At 27.4% G+C, this 21,789-nt stretch overlaps 1 protein-coding gene across 5 annotated transcripts in view; it reads right to left on the minus strand.

The window, feature by feature from the left end:
- The window catches only part of Alk (Anaplastic lymphoma kinase), a 312,304-nt gene that overhangs the window by 9,928 nt on the left and 280,587 nt on the right, over positions 1-21,789 (minus strand). For all 5 annotated transcript variants that reach the window (XM_071888914.1, XM_071888913.1, XM_040712433.2 and 2 more), the window contains 2 exons: positions 18,502-18,831; positions 5,070-5,153 (listed from right to left, as the gene is read on the minus strand). In XM_071888914.1, coding sequence (XP_071745015.1) covers positions 5,070-5,153; positions 18,502-18,831 — 414 coding nt within the window. The remainder of the gene's footprint in view (positions 1-5,069; positions 5,154-18,501; positions 18,832-21,789) is intronic.

The raw sequence follows: 21,789 nt of genomic DNA on the forward strand, positions 1-21,789 counted from the left end.
ATGAATTTATCTTTAGTCGAAAAATAGGATTTAGGTAGTCAAATTCACTTATCAAATATTAACAAATAACGATATTTTAGGTTATAAATAATTTTTTTCAAAAATAATAAAAACTATTACTTTATTTAATGAATTAACAGTAAACCATTTAAAAAAAACATATATATTTTAATTACTTTCATGACTTTGAAAAAAAAGTTAATTTTAGAAATGAACATGAACCTTTTTTTAATGGTTCACTGCAAATGAAATAAATTGCAAATAAAACACAATACATATAAAATGTTTTTAATTCAATTTATTTCTTGGATTTAAAATAATTTTAACCCAATGCTTCAATTTTTTTTATAGATACTCAAATTATGAGGATATTGGATGTACTTTAAATATTAATTTTTTTTAAATTTATTCGATTCAATACCATTATCATATTAAAATAATTAGTAGTTGATGCAAATAACACTAGTCAATCCGACTTAAACTTTATTATGCAGTTTGATTAAAATTGTGAATTTCAGAAACTTTTACTTCTAGAAATATGAAGACATTTGCAGCCCGAATTATGTGGTTTTGTGACTTACAAAGTGTTTTTAACAATTTTTCTTTTAAAACCTACATTTTTTAGATTTATTTTTGCTTTTTTGATATTAATAAAAAAAATAATTATGAAAAATAGTTTTTGGGTTTATGTCCTCTGATGAAAAAAATTGTTTTTTTGAGTCGGACAAAATGCCTTGTAAATACAAAAAATGAAAAAAAAATTACTCTTCCTTTGAAAATCTAATAAATTGATCATTTTTTATCACTTTGGTAAAAATTATAGTTGATCGTAAAGTGAAAACATACAACATTTTACTAAAAATAAATTTTGAAAGTTGTTTAAGATACCAATATTGCTTGAAATATTTTTTTTTTCATTAAGTTCTGATGGTTGTTTCACTTGGTGGACTATATAAATAAAAAATTTGGGCTACTAAGGTTAATTTTATATTTCTCGGGGTCAAATCTATCAAAGGCATGTCATTTCAATCTAAAGGCAATTTTTTTCTTCTAGCGATCATAAATAAACAATAATTTTTTAATTAAATTAAATTTGAAATAACTTTTGCCTCATAATGTGAACAAAAACATTTTTTTTCTTTTAAAATGAGTTTTTTAAATTATTGTTAATTTGATAAGAATTAGTATGTATGGATCAGTTATACAAATGGTGGTTCTAATTAAAATTAGAATATTAACAAACAAAGTCTCTTTTCGTTTTACGTTCGTAATACATATAATAATGACATCATCATGAATCATACTTTTTTTGCTAGATAATGATATTTATTATCCATAAATATTTGTATATGTTTCCTTTTTTTTGCAAATCATTAATATCTATATATAATTAATTGCTATAATTTCCAATTGTTATGGATTACTCTATCATAAAATACTTAATAGCTGAGCAATTGAACGCAAATATGAACAATAAGATCTTAAAAAAAAAAAAAAAAATAGAAACTATTACACCTTCCTTATCATATTTTTTTTTTTTTTTGTTACTTATAAAAAAATTAACAAAATTTATTGTAAAAATAATAAATGTTAATGCATAATAAATCTAAATCGATTCCATATTTGCATACTATTATTAATTTTAAAGTAGATTTTCATTTAAAAAGTAAAGTACAGTTTTTTAACGATACAATTCTATCTTTGCATGCTTAAATACTTGTGAATTTTACTACTCTAAATATTTTGTTGTTCCAACATGAAATGTGAGTAATTTTGTATTTTGTAAATGCAAATATAATCATCAAAATACTGATTTTTTTTTTGTATTATCCATTTGTTATAAATTGAAAAAGATTTTAACTAAAAAATGTCATGCAAATTTACTTTTTGCTCTAAAATGGACGTGTCTATCAATTTATTAAAATTAACGTGCAAACTTCGTCCAAAGATCTTTTTAAACATGACATAATTTTAATACAAAGAGGACTAAAGGCTTTTATTATAATAATAATTAATTGTTTACGTCTTTTTAGTAAGTTAAGCTTTCAAAAGGATGATCTCATATGGTTACATTCTATAAAATTTCCTTGTTTTAGCCTTCAATTTAATAGGCGTTTTGACACATAACTTTTTAATATTTTATACTCTACACATAAATATATAAAGACTTATTAACAAACATAGTTTCTTAGCCTAAAGTCCTAGCTTTGTCGACAATGCACTGAAGACAAATTGTTTTCTTAAGCTTAATTTGTATAGGTTCGATACTTGGTCAATTTTGAGAAGGAGATATATATTCTGTAAATTGATTTTAGAGACAATTCCTATGTCCGATTGATCAGTTGTAAAACTATAATGTTAAAAACCTGAAGATGGAATATTTAATGAAAGCACTAATACCTTGCATTTATTCACATCTTTTCTTAAAAATGTACACGCACGAGGATTTTGATGATTTTCACATTGTTCTTCAAGAGATTTGTGTATTTATCATATTATGAGCTTTCCTAATGACGGCATTGAATTTGTCACATTCAAATCCAGAGAATATTGCGATGAATTCAGCTATTGGTACATTGGGGCTTATACTTCTCTGTATTAATATACGTATATAATTGTGTGTATATAGTATATATCTCTCAATAAAAATCTATAATAAAGTATGTTATTTGTAATTTCAAGTTTTTTATTGCAAAAAAAACAAAAAAACTTTTCATAATAATAATAAGCTTTTTGAAAGGAAATGGTTCATTTTTAATCAAATGATCTTTTTTTTAGATGTCGATGTTTTTTTCTATTAATTATTTTACCTTGTTGGGTCCCTTTTTCTACACAATATTTATTGAAATTTTGGCTTGGTTTGATGGTTATATTTTTTATTTATTTCTAAAATATAATATTAATAGAGAAAGATATATTCTATTTTGATAAGGGTCTTAAGTTTTTATTGTACTACAAAAATGAACTGAATTTAAATTATCATAATATTTTTTCCTTATCTTATACTCCATGGGGGTATCACACCTCCTTGGGCATCCCTACAGAATCATTCAAAATATGTAAATTTATAGTACCATAAGTGTAAAAATCATTTTAGTCTTATTTTAAAAAATAAGCCTCTTAAATACATATTTAAAAATATAGAGGTATAACTTTTAAAAAAAATATGGAAATAAAACTTATTAATGTAAATACGCAATATCATTTGTTAGGCTTGAAGGAAATTAATTTTCTTTTGTGTGTACTTTTTAAATGCAAATAAATTAAGTTTTTACTTATTCTTCTAAGGATTTTAAAAGCACAAAATGAAACTCTATTAGTAAAGTCTTCTATTATGATTAGAAACTTTTGTTTCCACATATTTATTAGATAATTTATAATTCATCTATGTCAAAGTTGACACTCGAGAGGACTTTCCAGAAGGATGATGTGCCCTTCTAACATAATGCTGCTTAACTGAGGGTATGTTAAATTAATATTTATTCTCTTCACACAGAAACGGATTCCAAGGAATTCTTTAAATATTTATCTTCATTCACATGAAGCCAGGGTTTTGTTTACTTTGGGACTCAGACAACGTTATGTGTAAATTAAATTGTATTAATTGTAATTTGTATAAGTAAATTGTAAAAATTTAAAAGAGAAGTTAATTTTTACACACTTACTGCCCTTATTTTCCCTTCTCTATTAATAATATTCCCATCCCAATATGAAGAATTTTTAACCGATCCAGATTTAAACAATATTTTTATTCGTGTGCAACTTTTTGAATCAGAATAATATAAATACCGTATTGTTTTATACACGTTTCCCTGTGGACAGGTAACCAGACTGCTGGTACTAGCTCTGCACCAGGTACATTATTTTACAGATTAAAAAACGTTGGATTTAAATTTAATTGTTCATATAAAGAAAATTTCAAAATATTTTTTTGAAAATGTATATCTTGTAGCAACCTTTTTCGATCAGCAATGAAATAATGCCATTACAAAATCTATTTTTTGAAAGGAAGAAATGTATTTTTTTGTTATTTGTGAACAGTTCAGTATTCAACAAATAAAATATAATTTAAATTACTTATTTACTAAAGCAAAAAAAGAACCTACAAAAGGGGTTGAATTGGAACTTCTAAAAGTGATTTTGACCTAAGCATATAAAATGATAATAAATAAAGTAATTTTTTCAGTTGAATATTTATTTCATTTTTTTAAGTCTAGATAAATAAAAAAATTGAGAAGAGTAAAAAGTCTATTACCATTCAAATACACATGTATTTAGAGAATTAAAGGTTTGAATCATTCCAGAACTTGTAATATTTATATAAATATGAAACTTCCCCATGTACGAGTATGTTATGTGGTTATTAAATGATATATTAACATTAACAATTAATATGATGTTTATTATGTAAGTGTTGTAGATAGAAAAATTAGATTAGATGAATTTATAAATATCAAATGTTTATCTTTATAATTTAGAAGGAGCTTTCTGGTTCATTTTTCCTATTTGCAATTAATTAATAAAATGAATTAATCTAATATATACACTCATAGATATATATAATATTATTTTATACTTCTCCAAGGCACTCCCAACATAAGTCACAAATTTTTTGTTCAAATACATTGTGTCTTGTGTCTGTTCTTATTTAGGAAAGAAGACTGTATTCCCGTCCTATCCCTTCTAAATCCATTTTAGTTCAGTATATCAGTCATAATAACTTATAGAGTTTTATATACTCTAAGTAATTTTGGGACCACTTATATATTTTCTATATAGCCCAACAATTCTAGCTTTTTTTTTTTTTACTTCTGGTATCTTCTCATTGATTGAAATATAACTTATGGGAATGAAATGATGTAGTTCTATGAAAGACCCATGAGGACCCACCTTTTGACAGACAAAATTAATTTGCAGTGGGCTAATAGGACTTCAGTCTTTTTTAATTTTTTTTTTAGACCGATTCAACACTTGTTCCAGTACTAAAAGTCCTAAGGACCTGTCTTTACGATTAGAATGGACCAGATAATTCAATACTACAAATATAAAATACAAAATGTAAGACTTACATAAAATCATTGAAAGGAGTCCAAAGATGGCAAGAGCAATCAAACTTGCAATCACAATTCCAATTTTCCATAAAATAGGGATATCTGCAAAACAAAAATAATATAATTATAACTTTTTTTTTATTATATAAGATATCTTTTTAATTTGAAGAACAATGTTTAATCGTTCAATGACAAAATTCTTCTAGGTAAATGCATCTATAGGAAAAAATATCTTGAATAAATTTTTAATTTAGATAATATTTGGGGATTGAAATGTATGGATTTTTTTAAAATTATATATTTATTTTTAAAACAATCTTAAATATTTATCAATTATGTTTTTACTTATTTTTCAGAACAGAATACTGTTAAAGAAATTTCAAATATTTTAATTTAGGTTAAAGTTAGGTTTGGGTTAATTGATTTGTAAATTAATAAAACTATAAATTCAATGTATATAATAAATAATGAATAATATCTCGATAACAATCAACAGTTGGCAACAGGAAAATACAAAAAGCTATTTATCATAAGTTTATTAGCATTATATCATATCTAATAGCTATATAAATGCGTTCATGTAAATTCTATTTATATTGTTGCTCTCTTATTAGAAATTTTAGTAGATTTTTTTAAATTTTTCTAAATGTATTATCAGTATTCTTTAATTCTGGAGATGAGAACATCATTTAAGCATAAAGTATTACTCCAAGTGTGTGCAATCATGAAAGACGGAGAGTAACACTGAGAATTTGTTGTGGAGTTATAAGCAGAGGTAGATAAGGTATGTCTAAGAAAGTAGGAATGGCTCTTTCTAGTAGGCAATCTGAAAATTATCATTTCATTCTTGGGAAATGAATATCTAAGTATAATTAATAACTAGTGTTGGTTCTTATGAAACGATGTGGGTTTGCTCCGGAGTCATAGTGTAAGTTCTTGCTGTACTCGGAACAGACTTGAAGATCGACTTCTGAGTATTTCCAGCCTATATATTATTACTATATAAGGGGTAGATTTTTTTTTATTACTTTTAGCCCACTGCTGTTTGAAGCAGGTCCATAAATCGTGAGGACAGCTAAGCTTCTCTCTTCTGATACATTTTTCATTGTCAAGATTATTACATTACTTTTTTGTTTATTTTATCTGCACTGGCCCGCAGAACATGTTTTATGCATCACTGGTTATAAGTGTAAGTTCTTGTTCGAATCACTCATAGTAGAATTGAGGATGGACATCAAAGTATGTAATTCCTATATATTTCCTTTTTAGATGCAGAGTGAGGCATGTTTTTATTTTCTTTATCACATAGCTGCTCTCAGTTAATCCAATGAAACGTCATGATAGCTAAGCAACTCTCTTACAAAACCTTCTTTAACTTTAGTCATAGTGTTTTATGTCTATTTGTCGTGTTTTATTTTTACATATCTAAAATGTCTATGTTTTAAAGCCTTATAAATACTTGTACTTGTTCAACATGTAGGTATGTAACTTAATGTATTTTTTATCTCTCAAAACCTATGAGAAAAAAAAAATATTTTCCACCTCTTTGATTAATTTCAAAAATCTATGTTCATACGTACCATATTTTGTATGTAGAAAGATATATCTTTTTATTTTTATTTAAGTAAGTTTAATATAGAACAATGAATGTACTTACTCAAGCATTAATGAGATAAAACGGAAGCAAAATGGATTATTCAAATAAGTATAATAGATAAAATGTGACAAGTATAAAGTATAAGGGGGTTTATTTTTCGAATTTCGATTCTGGTTCTTGCTGAAAAGTTTTCAATTTGTAGAAAAATGACCTATGCATAATTTCATTAATTTACAATGTCATTTTCAGGTCGCACTTGTATTTCAAAGTTGGAAAGGAGAGAAGAGTTCTTTATTATGTGAATAAATATTAAAATAACGCACTAATAATTATTTAGATTTGTTAATTATGATATACCTTACTCTTACCTACAAAGACTATTAATAAAGGGTTTTTCGAAAGCTAACCTATGGAGCAAAAAGTGAGAATAAAATAAAGAAATATTGAACTTTCCTTTCCGTAAATGTATAAAAATGATGTACCCTGTACGCGGATAATCCAAATTTTTGAACTTTTGTTTCTGTTTTTGCAGTAAAAAATGGTTGTTATACATTTTATAGCTAAGAAAATTAATTTTCAAAACAATATATTTCAAAATTACTACAAAATCTTTTCTTAGGATCATATTTGACTCTAAAAGTGCTTTTTTCATAATTTGATCAAGATGTGCAACTCAAAGATGACCTTGTAGGACAATATAATTTTGCCACACTAGTACTAATCAAAATTTAAAAAAGTTGAAAAATAAGTTCTCTAATAAAATATAATATAATGTTAATTTTTATAAAATTTACTTTCATTTATATAAGGAGGAAATAAAATAAATTATTACATGGTTGCTCCATCATGCATTAATGTTATTTGTCAAATTATAGAACAGAGGACATATATATGATAACAGAATGGTGGAATTTCTTTCCACCATTCACCTAGTTTTTTTAATAGTATGTAATAATATAAACATACTATTGCATCACTAACAAAACGTTGTCAAAACACTAATTTTAAATCGTAAATAAATATAATATTTTTTTTGTCTATAAATAGCTTATACCCATAAAAGACGATAGTTTAATTAAATTAATACTACGTATAAGTACACATTTCCAATCTAAATCCAGAATTTGTTAATTAATTTCTCTGCATCCATCACATAATTAAATATAATATAGAACAGAAAAGTAAAGATTATTTACCTTGGCGTCACATTACATAAATAGTGTTATATGATGTGGCATAAAAAAATGTTGGCTGAATGCCTCATATCTAGTTAGGTTGTTATTGAATTTAAAAATAATCTTAGTTCGATAAATTCTTGCCTGGTGTAATATTTGGTTTCATTTAACTAATTTTTGAATTTGATTATTTGTTTTACTTCTCCTATTGATCTACAGCCAATCACAATTTTGTGAATTTATTTGAACCTCACGGCTGTAAAAAATAATAATTCTTTTAAATTTCTAATAAAATATTCTACATATATAATAAAAACATAGCATACAGTATCAATGGGTTTAATGGACCCATTAAAAGGTCCATACACTTATTTACGAAACTTAACGCTTATTATAGAATAAGTAGAGTTTTAGAAGTTCACATATTTACAAAGAATAAAGGTAAACTTATGTTTTTATTTGTCATAATAAATAAAAAAGCTAATTTGATGTTGTTTCTCTCATAATTCATAAGCTACCAACTGGAAAAAAGAAAAATTCTGTTTAAGCGTGTTTTTTCTTCTTCCTTCGGATTTGAATCGGTTAATCCAAATAAATGTAATCATCTTTATTGTGGATTATGCTTTCCTATGATAGACACCTCGTGATAAAACCCATATTTTTGAGAAAGGCCTAAAAAGATGTCAAAGAGTAAATATGAGTTTAAAAAACTCAAACACTGCTATAAAACTTGTTTAATTCAAAAGTTCACAAGTGAAGAAAACATATACAACGTTGCTGTGACTTTAATTTTTAATCTATTTGATTAAAATTTCCGAAAAACTATTACATCTTAAATCTGCCATTCAATCAATAAAATCGCTGTTATCTCGGACCACACTCTTTCACTTATCTGTGCAAACGTCTCAAGGCCTTCTTGACCATACAAATGGATAGAAGTCCGTAATGACCTATTTATTAGAAATATTAAGGACCTTGCGGTACTGTGGGGACTTTCATCGGAACCCCGTTCAATATTACTCCAGTGAAGATAGTCCAAAGGGGTTAAATACGTCAATTTAGGAGACCAGAAATACTGATGTAGAACTTGGGGTTGACATTCATACCCTACTTCAAAATGAAGGGTGGCATAAATTGACCTTCGGGTGTAACAACGCCAAGAACAATAAGTTGATGTGGGTACTTGGACTTCATGATCTTAGGGGGTGTTATAAGTACTTTTTCCTAACATATAATTTCCAACATATGTTGTTCCTCGAGTGAGGCATTGGCTTGGTATAAATTTTTTCATTTAAGAAGAACAACAAGATGTTTCAAGGGAAGCTTGTATTTTAACTTGATCAAAATCATTGTATTGGGGTACCCTTTACCTACAGTAAATTATTTCGTTTTTTACAGGTTAGTGCCCTTATTATTCTTTAACATACAATTTCATTATAAATCATTTCTGAAACATTACAACTTTTTTTAGATAAAATATATAAAAATACTATATAACAGATAATATTGATGCATAGATATAAAAAAATAATGAAAAGCCTTTGAAAGCTACAAATTAACTAAATAGATTCTGGTAAAAATATAAATTTATTATATTAAAGGAAAAAAATAAATTTGAAAAACGCAGCGTTATATTGGCTTTCTCTTATTATTGTACCCTAGACTTAATGAATTTTTATTTAACAATTATTTTATGACCTATATAGTACTTTATATCATAAATTATCTCCTTGACATAGCCCAAGTTATTAACATATTTGAACTAATATTGAATTTAAAGGGTAACGATTTAAAAATATAAATTATATTATTGTCTCATTACGTAAATAAGAGCATATATATTCAAGAATGTGATTGGAAATTTTAAATTAAAAGTGTTGGATAATAACTGGTATTGACAATATTTTAAATCTACTCTTGATGAAATATACCAATTTCAAATTGGGTCTGCCTGTGTTTGAGCTACATTTTTTTTATTACAAGTAAAAGGTACAACTTACTTTAGCTTTTAAAGGTTCTTAGAAAAAATAATTATACATTAGGAAAACCCAGAGGAATCAAATTTAAACAATAAGAGACAATATCGTATTACTAATATTTTGTATCCATTAAAATTCATTCCTCTAGTCTCAATTAATTTTTCTTAGAGCCCCATGAAACTTAACCATGATATTATTTAAAATATTTTATCTCTCACATCATTTATTTAATACATAGATGAAGAATTTCTCATTTTGAAATAAACAAGTATTTGATGTTGGGTAGAATATTAGTAACTCTACTTTAGAAACATAAAACATATAGTTGTATCACCAAATAGGAGTAGAATTAAAAGTTTATAATGTTATCATCATAGACTTTAAATGATAAACAAAGGGAAAACAAAGTTGTTTTATTGAATGTTTAGCAGGGTAAAGCTATAGTAGATTGAAATTGTCACTCTGTAGCATCGGCTATGCGAAAAAATGGAAACAAAATTACTTTAAAATACAAATGCAACAATATACAGGTTTGCAATAAAAAACGAGTGAGTGAAGAGTTGACGACGGAACACAAAAGCCACAACGTGCTAATTTTTTTAATATTTATTTATTTGGGAATGAATTGATTTAACTTCAGGAACGAATTGAACTATATTTTTTTTATGTCTCTATAGTTATAATTCACTCGATATTTAAAACAAATAACTCGTTTCAAAGGAGTTTATTGTCAAGTAAATAAATATTTATTAGTTTATTTTTTGATGTAAGTTGAATGATAGGACTAATAAAATCTGCAAAGTAATGGAAACATTAGTTTAAATAAATAAACAATACTTATAATAGATACGTTATATTCGCAAATAAGCTCAGAATGTAATTAAAAATTGTTATAATTTATAGTTTGTTGAATATATTTCATTCATTGTATTCACCTACATTCACGTATAATACATTTATTCTTAAATATTTATTTTTGCTATATTAGAACACATAGTCCAAAATTTAATTTTTTGGTTAAAAGAGTAAGAAAAAAAAAGTTTGAGCAACATTGATCAATATTTTGAGGATGTAGATCGCCTAAACTTTTTTAAATGACATAATTCTAAGAATTTTTTTTTGTTCTATAATATAAAACACTCTATTGTGACTTATATTGACTATTTTGTGGTAAAAGTACAATTAAATTTTTTTTTTTTTTTTTAGAACTAATACATCTAATATTAGAATATGCAATAAAGTATTATTGGAGAGAACTTTTCTTTTTCTTTTAAAGACCTACTGACTAAATGGGTCATATAAAAATCTGTCTAGATTGGTTCCATATAAATGCTATTGTTGTTTTTTTAAATATATATTTCATTTTATTGTATCTTGAAACATAATCAAGAAAATCAACAAAAGTAAGTAAAATAATAACATCCATAAAGCCATTTGCACTTTCTCATCGGGATAATCTTCATGTTTTTACCTTTTTATGATAGTTATTACCGGCAAATTAAAAATCTCTGTAATATTGTTGTGCCCATTAGAAGGCAAAGTTATTCATTAAATCAGTTTATTTTATTCTTTTATTATTTTTGATTGGTTAGATGGAGTTGCACTGATTAAGTATACATAAACATTATAGTAGTACATTTACTCCATCTAACCTAGGAATCTTTTGGTGAAATCCATATACATAACGTATATTTTTTTCTCTACGAATCACCTGGACGCGAATGTAGAGACAATAAATACCAGAGAACAACTTCTCCCGAGCCCGTTGTCCATGAGCTACGGCGACAGGTTATCGGCAAAAGGTAAAACATAAGACGGCTCTTCAATATATATAAGAACTTTATTCTTCCATCTATTTTACAAACGATAATGAAAAAAAATAATTTGGCTCAGAAGATTTCTTCCGATGCTACCTTCTCCTTCCTTCAGTGGGTCCGAAAAGAAAAGAGTTACGACTTTTCTTGCAAATTTAAACTCCCTAAAATGTTTGTCCAAGCTTTTAAAATCTCTTGTTTCACACAATCCGTAAAAATATGTAACTGTGTATCCAGTTTTCCAAATTTAAAGAAGCATAACTTTTCTTCCAACGATCTTCCGTAAAAAAATAATTTCACCTCAAAGACATTGTGTTCAAATTAGTTTGTATCTTTTTACGCTCTCCATCCTGAACATTTTTATCCTATAAAAATATTTAAAATATTTTCTTCTCCCTCCTTCTCTGCCAAGCCAGCAGAATGCATTTTTTAAAAAAGGACACCACTCAGTTCTAAATTTGAAACAGCTTCTTCGAAAGTTGATTTGAAGTGCCGTTCTTCGTATTGCTGGAGGTAGATTTAGGTTAAAAGATGTTTGTGTTTGTCTGTTAATAGTAATCGTTAGCTTGTTAAGTAATTTAGCAATTTAGCTACTTGCTAAGAATGTATTTATTAGGACCCTCATCTTTTAGTCTCGCCAGTAGGTGATTATCACTCAGGATATTGTTCAAAATTGCCTTTTTTTCTACAACCGCCCATTCTGCGGCTCTATCACTCTTTTTTTCTCTTGTACCTGCAATCACTGCTTCCACCCTTACGAAAATGGGATATTTTCATCCTATGTTTTTCCACCCATATATAAGTATTTTTAAAATATCTAATGTCCATTTCCTTCATATGAAACAGTAAATTTTCCAAATCGAATAAAAACATCATAAAATCTTGCTTGTTTCTTGTTTCATGCATGGAATTTCTTCTTTTGTAATTCTGACAAACATTTTTTTCGAAAATTTTGGTTATAAATTTCTCCAGGAAGTTCAAACCAAGGCGTCCATACTCATTGGAACTTCAAAACATTTAATATTTTCTTTAAGAAACAAAATTCTTCTATTTAACTGAAAAAAAATTCCCGATACTTGAAATTCCCTTCCAGTCACCCATCAGGTAATAAATTAACTATGGGCACACATAGAAATTCCACCGATATTACTTTTTGGTAAAATTCATGTTTGAAGCTATGATTCATCCTGCAAAGTTTCTCAATTTTGCTTATCTTTTTTTCTAAATATGTCGTGTCTGTTATTGATTTTGTGAATTTTATTCATAGCTTTTTTATGCAGACCACGACTGCATAGCCTGCCAGTGATTAAAAAACAAATCAAGTATTTAATATTTTACTTCTCTTCGCTGATTTACAGGCCAGATTTCTTTTTGAGCTGCAGATAAAGTTGGAAGTAATTCCTCTGTTTCATCTTCTGATTCATCTTCTATAAAGATATAGTTGTCGTTAACGTGGGATTGATTTGATTTTTTTCCCCACCAAATTCTATTTCAAGCATTATTAATTTTGTCTATCAATGGTAGAAGTACCAAATTAAAAAGATACGAAGATAAAAGGTCACCTTGACGAGCATTATATTGCTATGGAAAAAACTCCATCCATATAAAAGAAAAGAGACTCTATTTGAAATGCAACCTATTAAAATGTTAAAACTGTCATCTCCAAAACTCGCCTAGATTTTTTTAGAATTAATCGATGGCCTCTAGTATCAGAGGCTTTACGAAAATCTATTGTTATTATTCCTTTATAAGCATATCGATCAATGGTATTTTTAATTATTCCTGCTGTATTCAACGTTATTCTGTAGATGTGTCTTTTGGGCATGAATCCAATTTCTTCCTAAAAGAATAATGTCGGCGAGGGAAAATCCTGATGAAGTTCATTTCAAATTTGTTAAACACGGATTTTCTAGAGAAATTTTTAATATTGTCATTCATATTGTAAATGTTGATATAATTCCATCATATATACATAATGAAGTTTTTCATATATGAGTTAAACATAAAATTGCTCTAGAATTTTTTCAGTTTCTATGTAACATAAATATAAAGCCTTTAAATTCATTTATATCTAAATGAATTCAATTTAACCAAATTATATTTTGACTTGATGAACGGATTTTTTTAATGAAAACTTTAATTTATTCATTAAAAACATCTGTTATTATTCCTATTTTTCCCCTTAAATATTATAATATTCCATAAAAATAAGCTAATAATAATCTCTAAGAACGGGAAAAAAATTTATCAGACTTAAGCAGGTGAATCAAATTCATATTAAGCCTTTCCTTAATGTATAACCATATTTACACATATTGATAAAGTAATAATTATTACTATGGAGATATTTCTTTAATTATTCATTCAAAGATATTTATTTATAATTTTATATATATGGATAAACTTTTATTAAGCATTCAGACAAGATAATTTAATAAAATGACTGCTTACAAAAAATGAATTGAATTAATTACATTAATGAAAAGGATTACCACGTCATGACGTCAATATAAAATTAATCGGTATTACGTCATATTTGTAGTATATGTAAAAATGAAGAAAAGAAAAAGAGTGAGCAAGGAGTCTAGAGGAAAAAAAACACGCCTTCAAAAAAGATGTTTTCCTATTGTTTTTATGATGACGCTTGCGCAATATTGTTTTTAATAATTTTTAAAATACTATGATGATATTTCTACCATAATTTATTCTAAATATTTACCAATATTTTCTTTTTGAATTTTGAATAATGTTAATGACACCGATCTTGGACTAAATAAATCAATATTCACTCAAAAAAAATAACGGCTTAGTGAAGGTGAACTTTTAAGGCAGGTTAAATATTTTGTATTAGTTCAAAAGTTGATGATAATGTATAAAATTTACATCCAGGCAGTAATATGGGGCAAAAATAAATGACAAACATTACTTGTACATAAATGATTTATTAACCCGTCTATAACAATACAATTCTAGTTGCTTTTGTTCACAACAGTAAATTTAAGTTTAAAAAAGAACCTATGCAGCATATTTTGTAAGCATAGGCCGAGGATTGGAGTAACACTCTTAATACAGTGGGAAATGAATATGGCTACTTCATTTTGTGACCTGCTCATATCAGGTAACAATAAAATTTTATTATATATACACATCCAACATATGATAAATGAAACAAAAATAAGTCATTATTTTTTTCCACCTCCAAATTGAGTGTTATTTATAGAAGTAAATCAAAAATATAATTGATTATTTAGATCGGTAATTATAATCACAATATTTATTTCACCTAGAGTTTTTAATGTTTTTAATACAAAAACAGATTCATTGGATACTAAAAGAGAAATTAATATCGGACATCTACTCAATAAATGTTAAATGTGGATTGCAGTGTTAGAACATTATTAATGTTTATTTTGCCTTTATTTATTGGTTAAATTAAATGTTGGTATATATATTCATTACTTCACTTATCAAAGATGGTTTTAATATATATATTCATAATGATACAACTCCGTCAATATTCATTTTAACTTATTTAAAATAAAGATATAACAGAAAATACAATATATACATTAAAAATATATTTATATATTGATGTGTATTGCTGCAGTCTGTAGTTATGCGTGATAAAATTACGGCAGTAACTTTCGATAGTAAATTAGACGGTTTAAATCAAATAAATTAATCAAAATAAATGTCAATTGGTTTAATCTTGTTTAAATAAATTTTTTTGAATAGCAACCTATTTTGAGCTTTGATACTTAGAGTTGCTATGTATACAAATATACCAACTTCTAGTTTAAAAAAATGTATTTATATACAAACAAATAAAATCTCAATTGTGCACTAGGCTTGGATTAAATGAGTGACTAGGGGATTTAAAATAAACTATATACTTTTATATTATATTATTCTTGTGATTTTTATTTGGAAATTTTATAAAATAGGGTTGAATTTTAAAATTTCAGTATTCCTCTGGGTTAAAAAAACAAATATGTATTGTAAAAAGGAAGACAGAAAATTATAAAAACTAATTTGTATCTTTACTTTCCCTTTTTTGTTACTCATATTACCAGGTGTAGAAACAGTACTGAGACCTGCCCTTTAAGTAGTCATGAAAATACTAATTATTGATCAGAATGATGTCGTTCACATTTCATAACATTTTTTATGATAACAATGCATATTGATTATGAATCTGGACAACATCAGCCTCAATGACAGCCTCCAACCGCCTCCCAAAAACCTTGATAACATTGTAGACGTAGTCATTTTTCATGATCCTCTACTGCTAGTTAACGGAGCTCTTCAGGAGATCAATATTCGGGTGCAAACTTTGCAGGCCTTCTTCTCAATTTTCTGCCATATGGAGTAATCCAGTGGATTCAGATCTGGGCTTTGAGGGGACCAAAGGTTCATGTACCAGAAAATCATGTTGATACCCATCAATTCCATATTAGCAGTATGGGTCAGAGCCCTGTCCTGCTAAAATACGTACGTGGTCTTGCAGAATCTATGTAACCACATTTTCCTTTACACCATTAAGTAGTCGGCAGCGGGTAACCAGTAATCAACAGGAAACTAAATTGGAGGCATTTTTTCTACAGTTGATACCAAAACCCCCAAAATCTTCACAGAGCCCGGATGTTTGGCTTTGGTGACTATCCTGATACTATTTTCAAACTTACCAAAGTAAACCACACAACCATTTTGCTTGTTTTAGACGGGGTGAAGTTTAAAGGTATTTTCACCATAGAAAAAATTACACGTATGCTGTTGTGCTTCAGATCAGTCAATAGTTGTTGACATCGCTGAAGACAGAGTTATTTTTGAATTTGGGAGACGAGTGGCCTCTTAATTTTTCCTAGCAACCTTCCTCGAGCCTTACGAATGGCCTTGCCCATAGAAGACTGTCACATCTTCTTCTGCTTGGCGTAATCTGACATCTTCATAGTTGGGTTGACCTTAAAGGACTCCATAATATCTTCAGGCTTCGCTTTGGTCGGTCTTCTGCTTTTGGGGTTGTCCTTAAGGTTGTCTCCCTCAGCCAAACGATTTCTGACCCGACAGACTATGGCCATGCTGACGTTTATGTCTGAGGTGGTCTTCCTAGCATGAATTAAATTTCCTAAGTTGGCTCTTCTTGCCTCCAGTGCGATATCTACAAAAATTTTGTCTACAATAAGTACATCAATCAAAAGCTTAGAATTTAAGCTATTTAAAAAATAATTAGAACTTTCAGATTTTATTTAAAAGACCTATTCACAACTGTATTTTTAGAAGGTATCATTACTTTTTCTAAACCCGGCATATATTCTAGTGTATACTATCCCTCTTCCTACTTGAATACAGCTTCTTGTGTTGTATATCTACATCAATCAATATGCAAACAGAAATGATGCAGATATATATCACTGTTAAACATACAAGTTAAAATGTAAATTTGTAACGCTAATATCAAACTTTCAACTAAAAAAAAGCCCCTATACATTTTGTATTCGTGAATGAGTTGAAATTCATTTTAAGCAAACATTGATGTAAGGTTATTACTATGTAAAGTTGAATATTCGATACACTTTCGACTTGTAAAAAAAAAAAAATAAGAAACTGAGAAATGTCATGGTAACCCTTACAATTTGAAGAATATTATAGAGAAGAGCAGGTTAGCTGTCAATACGTTTCATTTAATTAAATATGAGATGAAGTAAAGAGACATCAATCGCACTCTGTGCCTAACAAGTACATAGGCAAGAATTACTCCGATGTCGACCATCAATTCTACTCTAGATCCAACAAGGATTTACATTTATAGCTTCCCAACCAATTATCTGTGTTTTTTCAATCATTCATTTGCACACACACTCGTTATTACACTTCATATTATCACCCCTATCATTATAGAATACTAATAACAGTATTAAGAAATATTTAGAACGCTATTCAGATTCTCAACAACTACAAAAAAACTTGCACGTTAGAAAATGCTTAGAAATCACAACTCTAGCTATTTCAGATAGGGAAGTGAAAATGAGTAACCTAGAGTATGTTGGTCTTCCTATAAAATATTATATTATGAATATTCAAATGTATGAGCAAGTAAAGCGCACTATACTGTTCTTTTCTCTATGAACAAAGGTTAAATTCTAGAGTGAAATGGGCATGTTAAAAAACCGAAAATCAACATGGTCATCCTAAAAATTTGAAGAATGTTTTGGAGGAAAGAAAGAATAATACTCATGATGTTTCATTAGATCAGTTATAATCAGCTGTGATAAGAAATGAAAGAGAAAAGGTTATAAACAAGGACATTCGCTAGTATTACTCTGATGTCGATCCCCATTTCTACTTTAAGTCCAATAAGGACTTACAATTATATCTCCGCAACATATCCTCAGGGGCTTGCTCCGTTTTTTATGAGCAAAAACGAACATTCAAACAGGGTTTAAATATAATAAAATCTATTTAAGAAAGGGTGTTCACTAATAATGAAAACTGCTAAGGAAAATAAAATTCGTTCTTTATATTACCAATTACAAATTAAACGACCAGCTAAAAAACCATACTGGATTTGCATTTATGTATTTGTATCAAACATACCATCCGTAGAAAAACACATAACATAAGATGACTGTTATTACAGAAAAAGGCAGTTTAGTTTCAAATAATATTTATCAACAGGTAAGTCGTCTCAGAAAGTTATTACAATTTAAATGAAATTTTCTCTGCTTTTACGCACACTGCTAGTTCAACAATTTTAAAAATTAGCTGAAAAATATAATTTAATTATTCCACGCTTAAAAACCTATGCAGTTTTACATCTCTACTAACAACAGATGTACATGTACATATGAAAAGCACATATAATTTGTCATTAATATGTTAAATTACCTGTTGAGCATTTTGGGTGAATGTGGCTCAAAAAAATTCCATTCATGCAAACACATTTCATATTAACTTTTTCTTCATCAAGGGACACACAGGCAGCTGAAGTATCTGTGCAGTTACAAGGGTTATCTGATATACTTGGAATGATTTGTGCCTGTCCTACTCCGATGTGTTTCCATGTGCGGAAGTCCTTCCAATTCCGTTTGCTTTTAGAAAGATATCCACCAGTGGAGCTGGAGGAACCAGAATCTAGTACCATAATGATCTCATCCATATTGACATAGGACCATCCTCCACGACCATTTTGGTTATTATCATTGCCTCCCATACCACCTTTGATAAACAAATTGATATATGTATATATATATAAATATGAATTGCAATAGCAAAAATAATAAAAAATAAAAGATTGAAGCAAATAAGCAATCTAAAAATGATGGTTTATGTCAACCATGTATTTCCTGAAAATTTGTGCACACTCCTTGCAATCTTATTGGCAATCAGAATGAGCTTACATGACAGTCGGACTGGACTATTTTCATTATTTTATTAACTTTTTCAACAATTGGTCATCCAGAGTGTAGTACATCTTTGAAGTCAAAATTACTGGAATAGAATCAACAAAAAAAAGAAAAAAAAAAGTGTGTTATTGGTTATTACAGTATCAAGACCATAAACTCTATTCACATTTTTAGCCACCTGGTGTACATCAAAGAAAAACTGTAAAAGTATAACGTATTTTCTCTTTGTTGGTATCCATCTTGGACGCGTATTAAAACAATACTGATTCAAAAAATCACTGAACTGTTCAATAAGTTTGTTTAGTTTGAAATCTTATCATTGGAACACCATCTTGTGTAAGCCAATTACTTTTATAAAATGCAAGCTACACATTATTTTAAGTCATCTATAGGAAAAATAATGAATTTCTTTTTACTATACGTATTATTTGTACAATTCATAAATCAGGATCGTGACGGAAACTGGTCTAAAATTTAAAAACAATTAAATTTCGGTTTCAGTCTGAGAAGTATCTGTCCAATTTGTAACCAAAAAAATCCTTTAAACTATACATTAAAGAAAATGGTTCCGATGGAGTCTCGACATTATCATTTATGTATGTACATAGAATTTAATTAATTTAGGGCTGATTTACATTTAACAGAATGAAGAAGAAAAATAGTTCAGCTTACAATTCAATACAAACACAGTTCTAATTAATAATACATATATTAAAAGCTAGGAAAGGAGTTAAACTTTGAGTAGGAGTAGGAAACAAAATAAATGAGATATTTCATTTCCTTTATATAGAGAAAGAAGAACACAAAAGATTTATTCTATTATGTTACTTATATTCATGAATAAGAAATAAAACATGTAATCAATCAAATTTATTGCAAAATATAACATATTGTTCTTTAATTTAACTACGAATAACAATAAAAAAACTATGTTCGTCAACAAAATTTGCATTTGGATGGATAAGTGTGTTTTTTTATTGCTTTTGTACGAAAAAATAATGGATGTCATTTACTTTATTCATAATCTTTTTCACTTTTGTGGCCTAAAGAGAGCACCATTTCATTATTCATAAATAAAAATAGTTTTGTAAGCAACAAATTTCAAATAGATTATTAATAATATTTTTTTCATACATTTTTTTTTATCATAATTAAGCTGTATGTTTTAAAATTAAGCCAAAATATGATTACATCCATTGACATCCAAAATGAAGAATTTATTAGATCAGGGCTTATAAAATTTCAAAATCTTTAATTACTCTTCGAAAAGTCACTCTTCAGGGTTTGATTTCAAAATGAAATGAAATGTCACATTATTTTATCCTTGTTGATAGAAGTGATAACACATCTAACTTGATTTAAATCTTTGAAAGTTTTGTTATCACATAAAAATAAAGTTAATCATTCTGTCATATTAGAAAAAATGATTGATTTTGAAATTTCAGATAATTTTTATTTATGTCGCGTTTGCCTCTTCTCCACTCACTGTTTTTAGACGACTTTGTGTACAATATGTCTAATACCATAGTGTTCATTATCCAGAAATGAATTGCTGTCTCAGCACAAAATATTCATGGAATGAGCAGAAAAGCAAGTTGGGGCCTTTGTGTCTGTGTGAAGAACACCATAGCCCTACAAATTCCGGCTGTATAATTTGTATGACCTTTAGACTAACAAAGAAAAAGTCAATTTCTGTTCATATTTTTTACTTAAAAACGTTGAAATTTTTTTCGATAAATATTTTCATAAATAAACAAATGTAAAATTTTAATGCATAAAGTTAATAATAAAATATCAACAAGACGTAGAGAACATATCGTTAAAAAATGAGCATTTTCTAGAACTAAAGAAAAAAATAACTTAATTAACAATATTTTGACATTGAATTTTTAGATGTCTGGTTATTTTTTACAATATGTGTTGCATTTCTTTCATTCATCGTACTGTTGTTTGAGGCAAAATACATCAAACAGTAGATTGAGCTAACAGACTGAATGAATTAAATTAATTTTTTGTACATTTGCTTATAATGTAAGAATTGTTTCTCGTGTGACAAGGTATTTTAAAAAATGGGTAGAATTTTACTCAACTTATATATGAAAAATAAAGCATGCCAATAAATTATTTAAAGATAAATTTTAACAAAAAATAATTTGTTTATAATTAATCGGTTAATATAATTGATGTGTCAAAAAATCAATAACAGAAGAGGGTTAAAACTTTTTGAGTATTTTTTTGTTAGAAAATAAAAAACTACAGATTAATATTTTTTTTATAAAAACAGAATTTCATTACATGGTTATACCATTTATTACAACAACTTTTGACAGTTATTTTATATATATATATTTTGTTTTTAAACGTGACTTATGTTATTAAGCACATGTTGTATTTTTATATTAGTGAATGTTTATTTTTCAACATAGCCTCTATGTAACTCTGCACACATCTCAAAACCATGTTCATATCTCTTTAACTTGTCCTGCCTATAGCCGGGCTAGAAGAATTGTGTAGAGCTACAAGGGGACTTATAATAATAGACTATCGTATATTATTAATCTAAACTACAATTTTGAAATAGACAATTTCCTTATTTACAAAGAAGTTCCTGTAGATCCGAGCAAAATGGGATCCTGAGAGAAACGCTATAGTATGAAACCATCTTTGTTAATACTAATTTTTGATATAATAGTTAAATTGTAATGAAAAGTTGTAAATTAAATTTGGACTCTTATTTCCAAAAATTATTCGCTATTTTGATTTCCATTAC

Source organism: Lepeophtheirus salmonis, chromosome 5 (genome assembly GCF_016086655.4).
Source record: "Lepeophtheirus salmonis chromosome 5, UVic_Lsal_1.4, whole genome shotgun sequence".
NCBI lineage: Eukaryota > Metazoa > Arthropoda > Copepoda > Siphonostomatoida > Caligidae > Lepeophtheirus > Lepeophtheirus salmonis.